The sequence below is a fragment of the Petromyzon marinus genome, chromosome 36, assembly GCF_048934315.1.
Source record: "Petromyzon marinus isolate PM22_M1 ecotype Great Lakes invasive population chromosome 36, UKy_Petmar_22M1.pri1.0, whole genome shotgun sequence".
Classification (NCBI taxonomy): domain Eukaryota; kingdom Metazoa; phylum Chordata; class Hyperoartia; order Petromyzontiformes; family Petromyzontidae; genus Petromyzon; species Petromyzon marinus.
Window position 1 is genome coordinate 4,326,291 of NC_133702.1, and position 16,136 is coordinate 4,342,426.

Consider the following 16,136-nt stretch of genomic DNA (forward strand, 5'->3'; position numbering starts at 1 on the left):
ATGATCATGAAAGGAAAACAGCCCACAAAAATCCAATTACACCAATTTCCGGATATATAATGTGTACCCTCTGCCAGCAAGTCTGCGCAAGTGTGCGAGTGTGCCTGCATGTGTGTGTGTGTGTGCGCCAATGCCTGTGTGTGTGTGCGTGCGTTTTAATAAGCGGAGTGAGCAAGACGCGACACCGCAAAGCGGCACAATAAATTCGAGTGCTGACGTACAATGCGAGGCACTCGAAAATATGCGAACAGTCAATATCCACAAGTATTTCAGTGCACCGCAAAGGCTGGTTCACTGGCTCGCAGACAGAATGCAGTCTAACGTATCTGTTAAACATAGAATCAGTGCCATTCATGCTGGTCCTACAGCAGCATTCGCTGACACAAGGCACAACCCCCTACGCCGTGTCAGTCACGGGGGGGGGGGGGGTTTGTATGGCCTGGCTTAACCACGCTGGTCAATGCGGGTTGAAGAAGGAGGCCCCAAGACCGGTTCAGACATCCCTTGCCATTCACGCTAACCGTGGCCGAGAACAGAACTCAGGTCGCACGGTTCCGAGCGTGGTACACTCGCCGTTGCGCCACCACTCCCCATACAATACAAAGACACACACACAAAAACTCACAAATTTGCACATAAAACACAGAAGGATGTCTATACAACAACACAATGATCCCCCATATAGCCGCTTACAGACTATCGGGGCAAGTGGTGTTCACAGGCTATCGGGCCAAGCGTGCACCGATGAAGACCTCCCACATGAGGTGGTGGTGTGGCCAACGCCGCGCCCGACCGCCTTTGTCTCCCCAGCGCTTATGTTTTATGCAAAGCATACCCAGGAGAGGCCCAAGACCAGTTAAAATATTCACTCGTCACCGATGTTCGGCTGCGAGCGCCCATCGAACTCTGGTGGCCGGGTGCGTCGCGCAGTGCGCTAACCACTGCCGCCACAGCTCCACACATATACAATGCACAAACACGCACCCGTATATACACGTCGGTTTGATTTCTGCCTATGGCTGGCATCGGTGCTGAGCGATATCTTAACTGGTTCTCGGCAATCCCTTTACCAGCCCGCATTGACCCGTGTGGTGAGGTGCAGTCAAATAACCCCCATAACCGACATAGCATGGGGCGGCCTTCGCCCGACAGTGGACTAACAATGGATTGTAAATGATGATGATTATTATTACTCCCAGTGATGAAGTGTGGTTGGCATGAACCCCGATTCAGGGCTCCCTATTCTCTCTTCCGTAGCCCAGATCCTCGGCACATCTGGCCTGCGGATGCCGGTGCAGTTGCACCGCCTACACACTATATATATCAAGATTGAAAACTAATTTCTTTAGAACTGCTTTCTGTGTTTAATTTGCTGGCCTTCCCCGCACCTCCAATTATCACGGTTGGTTAAGTAAGGTACAAAAGAAGCTCAATATACATACATACACATCAACGCCTAAGCTGGACCCAAAGAGTGACCAATGTACGAGCAATAAAGGTTGCACGTAGAAGATCTGATGCAAGCAGTGATGAGAAGGAAACTGGCACTATTTGGAGACACGTTGTATGGACAAAAACAGCAAAGTTAAAAGTGTGTTGTTGTTGTTGTTCAGAGGAGTGTAAGGAACTGGAAAGAGAGGAAGACCTCACAGAGAATGGCTTGAGAATGGCTTGACGACGATCGGTGCCAGAAAGATGTTGCACTACTTGAGCATATTGGCACAAGACAGAGGAAAGTGGAAACAAATAACGAAATGTGCAGTGGACACCTACCCGGCTATCTGTCCGTGGATCGTGATGATGATGATAGTGATGATCGACAGCCACTGATGACTACTACGACTACTACTGCCGTCGTTAAGACTTGTCCTGACTGCTCACCCTCTCCACGGTACCCTCCTTGCTCTTGGTCTTGTAGACGCGGAGGTGCGCCAGGCTGGCGTCGCTGTAGCCCTTCTCCTCGAAGCCCTCCAGCAGCGTGCCGTGGAACGCCAGGCGGCAGCTGTTGGCGTGGATGTCTGCGTCCAGGCGGGACGCGATTACCTGTGTGCAAGGAGAGCGCGCGTTTCGCCAGCGTCCTTAAACGTGTGCGGCGCGCCGCGTATTGCCCTGTGACAGATTGGCTCTAAAGAGTCCCACCACCAATTAGGGTATTTTTTTTTTATTCCAACTGCACTATCGTGAAATGAAGTTTAAATATGGGGCTCTGATAGGTGTCCAGGAGGACACCTATGAAAAGTAGCTTTATAGCTCATAGAATATAATTCCTCCAGTATAAATAAATATTCTGATTCGCTCGCTCACCTTGCAGGGCCGTGGACAGGTGACCGGGCGCTCAAACTCCAGCAGAGCCCATTGGTGCTGCGGTACAGGATTGGCGGCGGATGTGGTCCGCTCATCAGCCTGCCACAACACACCAGATCACACCGCAGTAACACCACAGCACACCGGAGCACACCGCAGTGACGCCACAGCACACCGGAGCACACCGCAGTAACGACAAAGCACACCGGGGCATGCCAAGTCACGCCAATATATTCCACCATCAGTCATCAGGAAAGGAGGGCATGAAGGCAGCTCCATTTGTGCATTAACAACTGCACTAGGCATGGCATAGTCAAGATGCACTGGACATGGCATGCTTAAGTGGGCGCCACAGTGACAAGAGGTTGACTCCCTCGCCTGGTATACAGGAGGTCATGGGTTCAATCCCGACCCTGACGCCTGTATATTTGGAGCTTGCATGTTCTCCCCGTAGTCGCGTGCATTTTTCTCCGAGTCCTCCGGTTTTTCCCTCCACAATTAGAAGCATGAGCTTAGAGTATTTGGCTGCTGTAAATTCCCACGTGACAGGCCACTTCGTTCAGCTATCATTTGTGGCCAGTCGCTTTTGAAAAAGAGCTCTATAGCTGTGTGGGCTTTACCTGGTAAAGTAAACATTATTTCGTTGGTAGTTTTAGTTTCCTGGACAAATAAACGACATGGCAATGACTGTTACTCTTATTATTTCATGGGGTGAGGGCAGGTTCACATCGGCCCGCGGCAAATGTCCACAAACACACGGAAGGGTCATCCCGGCAGTCACCTGCTCGGCGCGGTCCTTGGGCTGCTCCGCCAGGAACTGGTCCTGGTACACGTAGTCTCGCGAAAAGTCGAAAGCGGCGTCGTCACCGCCGCCGTCGTCGCCGGCCCCACCGCCAGCTCCGAAGAAGGAGACCCGGGCGAGCACAGTCTCGTGGCCGATGGTGACGTGAAACTTGGCGCGCGTGCTCACGGCGCCACGGAAATAGGGCACGCGGCGCACGGAGGCGATGCCGGAGCGCAGCGACAGCAGCGAGCCCGGCGAGCACACGAGCCCACGCTCCAGCAGTTTGGGGTCGAACTGCGTCACGCAGAGACCGACGCGGTCGCCCTGCGCCGCCGACGTCACCTGAGGGCCAGCGGACGGGCCGGTGGATTCAGTGGGGAGCGAACGGACGGGTGGGTGAGTTGTGCGAACGATGAGAGAGTGAATGTACGGGCGAATGAGGGAGTGAGCGAGTGAGTGAATAAGCTACGCGAGTGATGGAATGAGCCACACACGTTCGCCCTGCACCTGAGGTCACATGGGCTGGCAGATGGACTGACAGTGAATGAGTGGATGCATATGAATGAATGAGTGAATTACCTAATGAATATTTGAGTGAATGCACGCCTGCAGGCAGACATCACCTGGGCCCACGGATGGATCAGCAGATCAACAGGCGAATGAAGAGATGAATGTATGGGCGAATGAGGGAGTGAATGGTTGAGCAAATGTATTAGTTAATTTGTGACTTAATGAGTGAATGTATGAGCAAAATAGTGAACGAGTGAGTGAATGAATGTACGAGTGAATGGGAGAATGTTGTTAATAAGCGAATCGGTGACTTCATGAATGAATGTATGACCAAAATAGTGAGTGAATGTATAAGTAAATAAGAGAATGTGTGAATTAATTTGTGAATGTATGAGAGAACGAGTGAGCCAACTCCAGCAGAGTGTAATGCAATTTAGTTTCTAGTTTTTGTTGTCACTGTTTAGGCTGACTCTGTGCTTAGGGATCTCATGCTCGGTGTTGAATCGCAAAAGAAATCGAAAGCCACAGTGGTTCCCCCACTCAAGTGAGCACAGGGCAGTCACTAACCTCTCGTTCAATGCACTGAGCCAGCGGTGGAAAGTCCACATTCCTATAGAAGGGGGGCAAGTCTGTCCATATAAGACCATCACTTTGAACGTCCCACAAAGTGTTACTCATTTTATCAACCCAGCACAGTCGACGGCCTGACTTAACCCCACCCCCCCACCCGCCCCACCAGAATTTGAACTCGTAGCCTTCCGATTGCAAACGGCAGGCTCTAACCGCTGTACCACACAGCTGGATTTTATTCTAACGTCTAACTATGCGGCGGAGGTGCAGCAACGCGTTGAAAGTCGGGGGTCTCCCACTTGCACGCGTGTGCTGCTTGAATATGCGTGCTGACCATGTGTGTGTGTGTGTGTGATGATCGTGTGAATGTGTTCGTCTGCCGACTGTGTGTGTGTGTGCTCTGCCCATGAATATGTGTGTGCTGTGTGTGTTCACTATATCAATGTGTGTGCGTGTTGTGTGTTCTATGTGAATGTGTACTGAGTGGATGAATATGTACATGTGTTGACTGTGTGTGTGTGTGTGTGCTGGGGGGAACGGTAGTGCAGCGGGCAACGCACTGCACTTCAAACCCAGCAACCCGGGTTCGATTGCTGCTCACGGCCAACACCAGTGACGAATATTTAAATCGGTCCTGGGCTTCCCCTAGGTCGACTCAACCTCAAAGTGTACCTGGTGCGGTGTGTAAACATCGCCACTGGGGGAGACAAAGGCGGCCGGGCGTCATATTGGCTACCGACCCGCTCGTGTGCCATGTTGGCCTTCATAGGTACTACTCACTAACAGCATTTGCCCCAACAGTCTTTTAAGGCTATATGGGGGATCTTTGCCTTTGCTGACCAAGGGTTCTCTTAGCCATTTATAAACTTCTGGAAGGTGTCCGGACACCCACTGTGGCTGTGCCCCTTCTCTACAGGCTTGGAAGGATATTTACTCAAACAGCGCTGTATCAAGCAGTCAAAGGATTTAACAGCAACCTTAGTAAATTATTTTACGACACTTCGACCGCTTCAATTTGCGCGAGGTAAATTTGGTGTTGGGGGGGGGAGGGGTTTCTCTTCATTTAGCGAGTGCCCCCAAATGTTCCTGTTCAAGAGCACAATGGACTACGTGCGCCAGCGGCCGGGAATGAACGCTGCCTGTTGGCAAGGGACGGTCTCACGAGACGGGGGCTCTCCGCTTTATTCACAGCTTTAAAATAACACCGCCGTCTCTCGTTGTGGCGCCACGGTGGCGAGATGTTAACTACCTCGCCTTGTATACAGAATGTCGTGGGTTCGGTTCCGACCCCTGACGCCTGTATATTTGGAGTCTGCGTGTCTTTCTCTGCTCTGGATTTTCCTCCGGGTCCTCCTGGTTTTTCCCTCCACATTTAGAATCAACGTGCATTCAGAGTATTTGGCTGCGAAAAAATTTCCACCATGATAAGCCACTTGTCATTAAAACTATTTGTGGCAAGGTCGTGCCTCCATTTAGCGCGGTCGGCTACATATTGTGCGAAAAAAAATTCAACATACATACATTCTGAAAAATATATATTTAGCTCTGTGGACCCTACCTGGTAAAATAAGCAAAGAGCAGTTATGTTTTAGCTTTGTGCCCGAGTGAATGTGCGCACTCACCGGCTTGCGGAACATCTGCATCGATTTCACCTTCTTGGTAACCTGTGGCAATTGGGAGGACAAACACTCCCCTCGTATGTCAGCTGGTCAGAAACAACCAATGTGGATAAAGCAATCGCAAAGGTCGCACGAGCGCGTCGTCGGGCGCATCGCTCAATTTGGACACATACTCGTATGGACATGTACGAGTAAGCGTACAAATCCCCCGTGTCAATCCACTGCTGAACGGGGGCCTCCCCCGACGGGCGTGCAGGTCATGGGGGTTATTTGACCATACTTAACCGCGCTGGTCAGTGTGGGTTGATGAAGTGGGCGGCATAAACATGGGGCCCTAATAACAATGTATCAATATATATTCTGAGTCTATAACACCTACTTATGCAAGGTGGTCATCTATGCAAGAATTGACCAGACCCAAAATCCTGCTTAGTGGCATCTGGCGAGCTCAGGCGCATTCTGGGTGATTTGGCTCAAGGTACAAATTCATATATGGTGCACAACTCGAAAAGAAATGTTCTCGCAATATTCCAATTTAAAACGTAATTAGTAGTGCAGACATGATTCCTTGTAAAAGGTTTCAGTTTGGTGTTTTAACATCTTAACACCTCTTTTGTTGCCAGAAAAACAGGGAAAACCCTATTCTCGTAATTAGTAGTTTCACTATCTTTTGCAGTATTTAACAACATTCAGCTTAACATATGATTTGGTCACAATGAGGCTCCTTCTGCTTTGGCGGTTGTCAGCCAACATCTCAGAGCCGCCCATCCCTGGTGTAAAATGCAGTTCACATCAACATGTTTTACAATTGTTAATATTTTTCTATGTTCATGGTCTAGTGCTCCACCTACTGGTTATGATGGTAAGACCTACAACCATCAAGACAAGTCAAAACGACCGTACCTTATAACAAAATAAATAACCAATGTCTACTTCACATATTCGTCTGTCCACGTAAAACATTAAAGTATTTCTTACACAAATCATCAGCCGCAATCTTTCTAGGAGTGCATATTTTCAGCAGCAGTGATTCAAATGCAAGAAAACTCTGGAACCGGTTTTGACATACAGTGTCTCATCAGCAGAGCCAGGCTTACTTATAGCTCTACATGTGTTTTCCGGTTATGCCGCGTGTTGTTGGGCACGATGTCTGACGTATGCATGTTGAACTTCTTTTGCACCGTGCGTAGCCAACCGTTTTCACTTCTTTGGAAAGTGAAACATCGGAGGACATCGTGCCAGGCAACACGTGGTTCAACCCAAAAGCACATTGGAGAGATATGCAGCGCAACCGTGAATAGCTATGTAATAAACTCAACTTATTAGCACTTCCACCAACCTGGCGCACACACATACACACCTTGAGAGCAGGGATCTCCACAGTGTCATTGACAGACACGCTGCCTGAGAGCACGGTGCCAGTCATCACCGTGCCCTGGCCTCTGATGCAAAAGCAGTGGTCCACGGCCATGAGCAGTGGTCCTGCAGGGTCCCTCTGGGGCAAGTACGTCTGAGACAGAAGCAACTGACATCGACAGAAGCAGGTAAGGGGTGATGACTCATTGAAAGGTAACAGCAGACTCAATAAGTAAGAAGCATCAGTGTCTCATCCATGTTATAGTCATGTTCGTTTTTATACCCACATGACAAATTCTACAAATATTCTATTTTGTAAAGGTTCCTTCTTTTTATGATCATTTACAGCCCTCTGCCAATTCATTGAAAGATAAAGACTTCCCAATGCAATGCTGGTAATTTTTACCGTATTTACCTACATTTATCAATGAGGGTTGGTAAAGCAGTGGGGCTGTAGCTAACAAGGTTAAAGCTATAACTCGCCACCATGGCTGGGAATCGAGCTCCGGTTCCTAGGGTATAAAGTACAATGCGTTAACCACTCCACCGGTCCTCAAATCCCCCTTATTGTGACATTTCCAAAACTCTCACAATTACCTACAACCGTATAACATGCAAATTAGCATGTACCCTTACACAGTCATTATTTATCGGTGATTCATCGACCATTCATCAACGTGAATCATTCACTGTTCCCCAGAAAGCCTCATTCGTCTCGCGCTAGCAGCATTCATCGTGTGTCACTATCGGCCGTCATTATTCACCGGCGTTAATCACTGCTCGCGCCTGCAGCGCCAAGCGCCCATGCCCACACGGAGCGATAAGTCGGGACGGCTGGGGTCAAAGCAGCACGGAGGGCGTCTGTGCGTGTGTGCGATCGCCGCGGCACGACGGCACGACAACGCTGTGACTGTGCAAAGTCACGCGACTGCACAACCTCCGGGTACGCGAATGACTCACCCCGGGCTGAAACCAGCGACAGGTTTGATACAAATCGATGAATCGCTGCACAGTTACACGTCTAGTGGCCTCCAGGGGGCTCACCTCAATGAGTCCTGCGATGCCCTCTGCCTCCTGGGCCTCGGGTGCATCCGGGCCGCCCGGTTTTGCTGCCACCGAGATTATAGGAGCCCCTTTAAACCTGCGCAGACCACATGCAGTCCATCAGACGTGAAGAAGTTTATTTCCCCAAGCGAAGCAAGCCCCACAAGAGCACCATGGTGGCAAGATGCTAACTCCTTCGCCTGGTATACGGGAGGTGGTGGGTTGGATCCCGACCCCAACACCTGTATATTTAGAGTTTGCATGTTCCACATGATAAGCCACTTCGTTGGGCTATTATTTGTGGCCAGATCGCTTCTGAAATAGAGCTACATAGCTCAGTGGGCCTTAGCTGGTAAAATAAAAAATAGTTTATAGTTTAGTTTAAAGCCCACTGAGCTATACAGCTCTCTTTCAAGGGCATCTCGGCCGGCAGACAGGAGCTGTGTGTCACTGCACCAGGCAAGCCTAGCTACTGCACCTAATGTGATCCACATTGTTCATTACTGAAAAATTATTTGTCACATTTGGCCAATGGCAATGGTAAATATGAAGGATGACATATACAATGGTGTGTAAAGATATATATAATATAAAGATATAAATGTACACATGCATAGTTTAGCATTTAATTTGTAACAAACAAAGAAAATATATACCATATTATGGCACAAAGAAACTTCAGGGAGCGACATGCATAGCATATTTGTTTAAACAGTGACTGTGATCAACCTGTACATGGGGGATACATTGTAGAGCATTCGTAAAGGTCCTACTTTACCCACATAGTCTGGGACACTCAGCGATAAGTGATGTCGACTCCCTACCCTTGTTCAAGTCCACGCTGAGCAGACCACAACTGACGTCACCTTTGCAAATACCACGACCAGCATGTGCACTCCCCTATCACACGGTGGTACCTGGTGTTCTCCAGGGTCTTGTGCATCTTCTTGGTCATCTTCTCGATGAGCGTGGCACGCTTGGCTTCGGGCAGCATGTCCGTCTTGTTGAGCACGACCATCATGCGGGGGCAGGTGATCTCTCCAATAAGCAGACACTCGGCCGACTGCGTCTGCATGCCCTTGGTCACGTCGATAACCAGCATCATCAGGTCGATAATCTGTGCTCCTGTGGGGAGACACATATGTGAGCACCTTTTATCGTCGCTTCATCATCATCATAGTCAATATCAAGAGGAGCATCATCATTACGATCGTAAGCACTGATTGTTACAAATAACACCACCATGATCATCATGCTTATCACCAAAATCATGATCATCACCACTAATGTCATCATGATTACTAACAATTGTCGTGTTCATCATATCATTATAAATCAAAACGACCACCATCGTTGTCATCAACACCTTCATCATTTGCATAACACAAATGCCACCATCATCATGTCTATCATCATCACTCATGGCCACGATAACAATCATTGCCTTAGGTTATTTTGGAAAGCAGAAGGAACAATTCAACAATTGCAGGAACAATAATTATGTAATGGAGTTAAGACAGAGAAACGCAATAACGCATAATTGCAAACAATGTTGTACAAATAAAGCACTGCTTTTATTATTTAAACAAATTGGCAGATGGTATGCACTTTTCAAAATGATCCTGCAATATTGTTACTGTCAAATAAAATAAACAGACTTCCTTATGTGTCTCCACATAAAAAAATAGCATCTAACCCATCAGTCTTTTGGCCTTTGAGACCCATTAACACAGAATGTGTAAACAAGCAAACCTGATACCGGTTCCAATGTTATGGGTTTCATTAGCAGTGTCAGCCTTTTTTTTTACTGTTAGGCTGCAATATGTTATTCACAAATGCATTTCATCTTCAGCTCCGTGAAAAAAAATGCAATGTAGCATAAAAACTCATGATATACCATTGTAGAGCATTATAGGTAAAACGAGATGGCTATAATATCACGTGCAAACAAAATATGTTTTGATCTAAGAGCCTCTTGGACTTCTGGACTGCGGCATTTTGTTGACTGGAACCTGCAACGCACAAGTCCACGATCAAGAGAGCCACCGTGTCTGTGAACATAACCGATGTATTTCAAATCCCATGCAAAACTGGCGCCTAAATGCTGAAGGAGAGTCAGAAAAACCCTAAACAAAAAAAAACCTGCGTGTAAAACATAAAACAACCCCCCAGCGCTGGCTCCTGAAAAATAAAACAGATTGCAGCGATAGCGGTTTTTTTGGATTTTGAAAGAAAAAGTTACAGAGCCTGGACTATTTTCGGAGTCCTCTCGTTAAAAAGTGCACCCGCAGTCTTGGCAGGAGTGCATGCGTGCGCGAAAGTGTGTGTGTGTGTGTGCGTGCATGCGCCAAAAACATTTCCCAGGTAGTGCACATCAATGAAAATACCCGCTCACTCATGCACCAGCCTTTAGTTCCCAGGAGACCAGTCCAAAGTACCAAAACAACCAGCCCTTTGAAGGACAGCCTGATTAGATGTTTTCCAGATAAGTAGCGTAATGATGCACTTTATTTAAGACGGCTAGTTCAAATAAACAAGTGGGTCCACTTATAACAATTTTTAAGCGCGGGATTTTATTACCGTACAGTGCTTGTAATTATAAATCGGTATTGTACGAAAGCAAAATATTTCAAAGCCGTCGTCTTTAAAATGCCCTATACGTGCCACGAGCTTAAGAAGGTGATGACATCTGATGAAAACTAGCGGCAGAAGCCAAGCAAAGGGTACCACCAAAGTAGAGATGGAATGATACAATCAGGGGGGCATGTGGGAGCGATGTGAATTTCAAACCAAGAGCCGGTCGCATCACAATATCAGAAGCCTTATTTTCAGAAATTAATCGAAAATGACAACGAATATTAATATGATGATGTTGCTAGAACGATGACGTGGCGCGTCTCCATGTGTACAGCAGGTTACGTTCTCCCCTACCACAAACACATTATCTAATTTGGCTGGAGTCTGCCTGAGATTAGTGCCGCCACGGGGACACACGGCCAGTCTTTGGACGTGACCAAGCTTACATAGGGGCCTCGTCTGCCATCGTGGGGCCACGCAGGTCAGCGCAAATGCCGGCTGCACACCCCACGCCCAGTCAAAGCAAACGCGCCAAACACAGCCTTTATCTGGGCAGGTATGAGATGGCACTTTAGATTGCTAAGCCGCCCTTGAGCTTGAGCCTGCATCCGGAGAATCCACGCTCAACGACCACCAACGGATCCCGCATCGGCACGTTCTGTAGTTTCCTCGCCAGCCGGAGTTGATGGTTCCTCTGGTTTTGTTTAATTACATACAATGCGGTGCACTGTATAGCCAGCCAGCCGCTCATTTGTTCTGTCATTGTGCTGACGCCAAGAATTGCCGTTTGCCAATTCCTGGTGTAATGAGCATATGCTGTCTGCCGATGTAAGATAAACATAACAGATCTCACGATAATGATCAGGCAAAGACAGGTCATTGTCTCACTGCCATGGTCAAATGTTTAGATTGATGCACGGCGAATGTCATATTTATATTATATCCTTTCTGAATGTATCTCTTCTACACTTAAATGGTAAACTTGTTGACGACCAAAAAAAATACAATTTACGAAAAAATGTAATTCTTTCATGGCAGTGCGCAAGCACAAGTATAAAAAAAAACAACACATGGATCGCTGTTATGGAGTGCAATTGCTGAAAATGTTGCCCATTAAACAATGTTTTCCTCTGCAGGGCAGTATTATTCACGAAAGTGTTGACATGTTTTTATCAGTGACCTTGTTTAATTCTGCAAGTTGTTGTTTTTCTTAGGTTTGTCGACTTCTCGTCTCTCATCTTCTTGTTGTATTTACCTCCGTGCAGTTTGGCGCTCTCTGTGTTGCGTTGATGTCGCCCTGTGTGCTCCCTCGCTATTTGTTTTTTACACCTGATGAAGATCGCTTGTGTGGCGGTCGAAACGTCGTGATTGATTTATTTTAATATAATTTTATGGCATTTCTACATACGTGACTTTACCGAAAAAAACCAATGAGTAATTTATGCAGTCACGAAAGCTTTAATTCTTTATTAAGTTGTTGTTATCACGTGATGTCCACTTTTAGTAAAATGGTCATAATTACAGTACAGTACTATTAAAGTGCCCCTTCCTGAATTCTTGTGAGGACTAAATTCCACGCTAGTGCATTTGAAGGGCTTTTCAAAACTGTAGCTGAACTGCCATGAAGAGAAATACATTTCAAAATTATTTCAATGTGCCCATTCCGCAATGTGGTACAGTATGTGAGCATAGTTAGCCGCTTAATGTATGTGAATTGTCTTTAACAATTGTATACAACCTTGGTGATATTGAGAGTTATAGATTTAAACGCACCTGTCCGGATAATCCCTTTTGTCACAATACACTTCTGAACAATCGAGTTCAACTCTATAATATGAAGTGCATTACACTCATCTGTTGAGTGAGAGGAATTGAAAGGTTGACTGAAATGGGATTTGGGCTAATGCTCTGTGTCAGCCTCTGGATCAAAAGCCTGGCCTCGTAGAGAGAGAGAGAGAAGTGCCCTTCAACGATAAGACACTTTTGAGTGTTATCCAACGTTTGCGTTGTTTAAGAGGAGTGTGGAGACACCTGCTGGTCGGTGACAGAAAGACAGGCGATCCGGTGTTTTACATGGATGCAATTGCGCAATCTGAAGTGTGAACAAATCACGCGGGCATCCAATCGATCTCATTGAGATCCCAAAAGCTCAGTTGGCTTTTTGAGTTTGAGCCACACCAGCAAGCTTTTGAGCCGCCATGCATGAAATTGATGGCTGTTAAGGCCACTGCCTCGTCAACAGAGAGCAATGCAATACAATGCATACATTGTCCAGATGTCTCGTGACCCCCAATTAATTGACCCCGATGTTTTTTATTGCTTTGCATATTTCTTTCTGTTTAAAATTAAGTTCTTTTATTTAAAGATTAAGCTTTAGGGAATTAAATTGGGGTCGCAAGACATCTCGAGCACCCTAAACTTTGCTGTCACACCTATGCGCCCAGCTTTCACCGCCCCCCCACTGAATAGCATGAAGTATCAATCTAGATTTGAAGTTTTAATTAAGTATGGTCAATGAATCAGTGCACATTAAACTGCGCAATTTGCAAACGTACCTAAAAGTTCCTCTGTGCCAGCACGGACGTCAATCATTGATCATGACCACGTGATTATGCTGTTGTTGATCCTGTTATCCTTAAATGTTGCTGCTGATAGTAATTAGGCTATAGTAATAGGTTTTTACCCTTTTATCTGGCACAAAAACTGACACCTTTATACAAGGGATCATGTTTGCAATAACCACAACACAAGCAGTCAAAATGCAAACAAAAAGAGACAACTCTGATAATGATATGCACTGTCCTTGAAATTGATTGGTCCACACCTGAGACAGATTTTATTAGAGCCGAGTCTCCACTGGTGTTGGACCAGAAAAGCTGTCTCGGGTGTGGACCAATCAATTTCAAGGACAGTGCATATCATTATCAGAGTTGTCTCTTTTTGTTTGCATTTTGACTGCTTGTGTTGTGGTTATTGCAAACATGATCCCTTGTATAAAGGTGTCAGTTTTTGTGCCAGACAAAAGGGTAAAAACCTATTACTATATCTTGCTACTGGCAAAGGAGGTCTCATAGTGTAGTGATTAGGCTGTTATACAATAACCGTGCATCACTCAATGCTGCTGCTACTGGCAATGGCGGTGGGCTACGCACGCCTGTAATCCTGCACTTTGGCGGCGATGATGGTTCTGTTGCTGATGATAATCATGCTTCTCTTGCTACCGTTACAGCCAGTGCTTTGATTGTGCAGTCTCTCAATTACGCATCTGCAGCTGCTAATCACAATTACGACGCTGCCCTCCTGCTGCTGACGATAATTATCCGGATGACCTCCTGACCTCGGCACACAAACCCAGAACAACAAAAAAAACCCACCATTCAAAACACAACCCCGCCTTATCTCTTGACGGCTTTGAGACTTTAGATCTTAATCTTCTTAATAATGACCGGGATCGTATGAGCCAGCAGCGACCCTAATGGGGCACCAAGAGTCTGTGTCGCAGGTCCGGTGTGTGGCGTGGTGGAGCCATCGTCTCTTCATTCGTTCCCCCCCCCCCCCCCCCGATACATTTGATCGCAAAAGCACATTCATAAATCTGAGACCAAACACACACGCATACACGCACACACGTGTTGTCCGTGCCACCCTAAGCAAAATGTAAACTCTGCGTGCCGGTGAACTGCAACACAGGAAGCGGCTTTCGAGCAGCGAGCGGCTGCCTCGTCTAAGGCACACCTCCTATGATGGTCCTGATGAGCGACGCGTGCCCTGGGCAGTCGACCAGGGTCACCTGCAGAGCCTCGTAGCCCCCTGCCCTGGGGTCTTCGCGCAGGTGAGCGGGCAGCGGCGCTCCGAAGGCCGAGAATCCCAAGTCCAGTGTGATGCCGCGCTCACGGCTCTGCGGGTTCTTGTCGAAGGCGGCCGTGGAGGCCGTGCTGCTCAGGGCCCGCGCCAGCGACGTCTTGCCGCTGTCCACGTGGCCCAGGACTCCCACGTTGAAGTTGAACGCCTTGCGAGCCATTTGACGAGAAAGGCGAGATTCGGGACTCCGAGCCGGGCATCAAGCACCCGCCTGGGCATCAGCTGTTGTGTATTAAATGGGGTGGGGGTCCAGCGCGCGCGCGCTTTAAAGACGCCCGCGACGCCGGCGACGCCATCTTACTAAGGGCTTCACCACCACCACCAAGACTTACATCTTCATCCGTAACCAGAGGGTGGTTGTGTTTGTTGTGTGCTGGGTTGGATCTCGCAAACAGACACGTGCGTCGTTAAACCCGACAATTAGCGAGGGGTTTGTCACGTAAACAGAACGCAGCGATTCGTTACGAGCACGGCAACAATCCGGTGTGTGTTGGAGAGTAAACGCACAACATTTACACTTCATGAACATCATCACGATCCGCGGAGCGAGCCCCACTTTAGGTGTACACTGCACCGTTCGTCATGTTTCCAGAAATCTCAATATTTTGGGGCGGTTTTCCCTCGAGGAATCCGATGAGCTATGAAGCTCTTTTTCTCCCCACAGATGTCCAGACAGGGGGGGGGAGGGCACGGGGTCAGAACGTTACAACAATAAAAAAAACGATACGAGTCCAAAGTATAGGAAAGGTAAATAAATCACTTAAAATATCTCAATTAAAAACAAAACTTGTCTTACCAGATAGGGCCCACTGAGCTATTAGTTTTTTTCATAAGCGACTTGGCCACAATATCAACTATTCTTAAACGAAGTGGCTTACCGTGTGTTGTGCCAGTGTGCTCAAGCTGTAGTGCACCTTGCTGGCACCGATCTCTCATGTCAAGCCGTTCTCTATCAGATCTTCATCTCTTGTCGTCGACCACCACCACACTATTGTCCTGTGATTCACTCTCTACACACACGTGTGTCCAAAGTGCCAGTTTCCTTTTATCACCACTGCCTGAATTATCAGGTCTTCTATGGTGCCAACTTTCACGATTGTCCTGTGATTCACTCTACACACACACGTGTGTCCAAAGTGCCAGTTTCCTTTTATCACCACTGCCTGAATCATCAGGTCTTCTCTCTGTTGCCAACTTTCACTATTGTCCTGTGATTCACTCTCTACACACACGTGTGTCCAAAGTGCCAGTTTCCTTTTATCACCACTGCCTGAATCATCAGGTCTTCTCTCTGTTGCCAACTTTCACGATTAGCAGTGGAAATAAATGACGAAATGTGCGGTGGACATCGACAGGGACGATCTTGCACCACACCGATCACGATGATGATGATAACGATGCCATGGTTCCCATAGCTGTCAACCCATAGGGTTTTACCTGCATTCTTGTACAGGGAAATTTCGTTTTTGAGGTCCATACGGCGTACAGCCGTTCCAATAAAGGCAAAAAAA

The 16,136-nt window shown here is 47.4% G+C and overlaps 1 protein-coding gene across 1 annotated transcript in view; it reads right to left on the minus strand.

Moving 5' to 3' along the window:
- Positions 1–15,711, minus strand: part of EEFSEC (eukaryotic elongation factor, selenocysteine-tRNA specific) — a 66,007-nt gene extending 50,296 nt beyond the window's left edge. Inside the window, exons 1-9 of the mRNA XM_032966676.2 lie at positions 15,504–15,711; positions 14,500–14,847; positions 9,105–9,312; positions 8,188–8,284; positions 7,148–7,312; positions 5,791–5,832; positions 3,086–3,430; positions 2,305–2,403; positions 1,882–2,043 (exon numbers count right to left, since the gene is read on the minus strand). Coding sequence (XP_032822567.2) covers positions 1,882–2,043; positions 2,305–2,403; positions 3,086–3,430; positions 5,791–5,832; positions 7,148–7,312; positions 8,188–8,284; positions 9,105–9,312; positions 14,500–14,785 — 1,404 coding nt within the window. The 5' untranslated portion in view covers positions 14,786–14,847; positions 15,504–15,711. The remainder of the gene's footprint in view (positions 1–1,881; positions 2,044–2,304; positions 2,404–3,085; positions 3,431–5,790; positions 5,833–7,147; positions 7,313–8,187; positions 8,285–9,104; positions 9,313–14,499; positions 14,848–15,503) is intronic.
- Between the last annotated feature and the right edge of the window lie 425 nt (positions 15,712–16,136).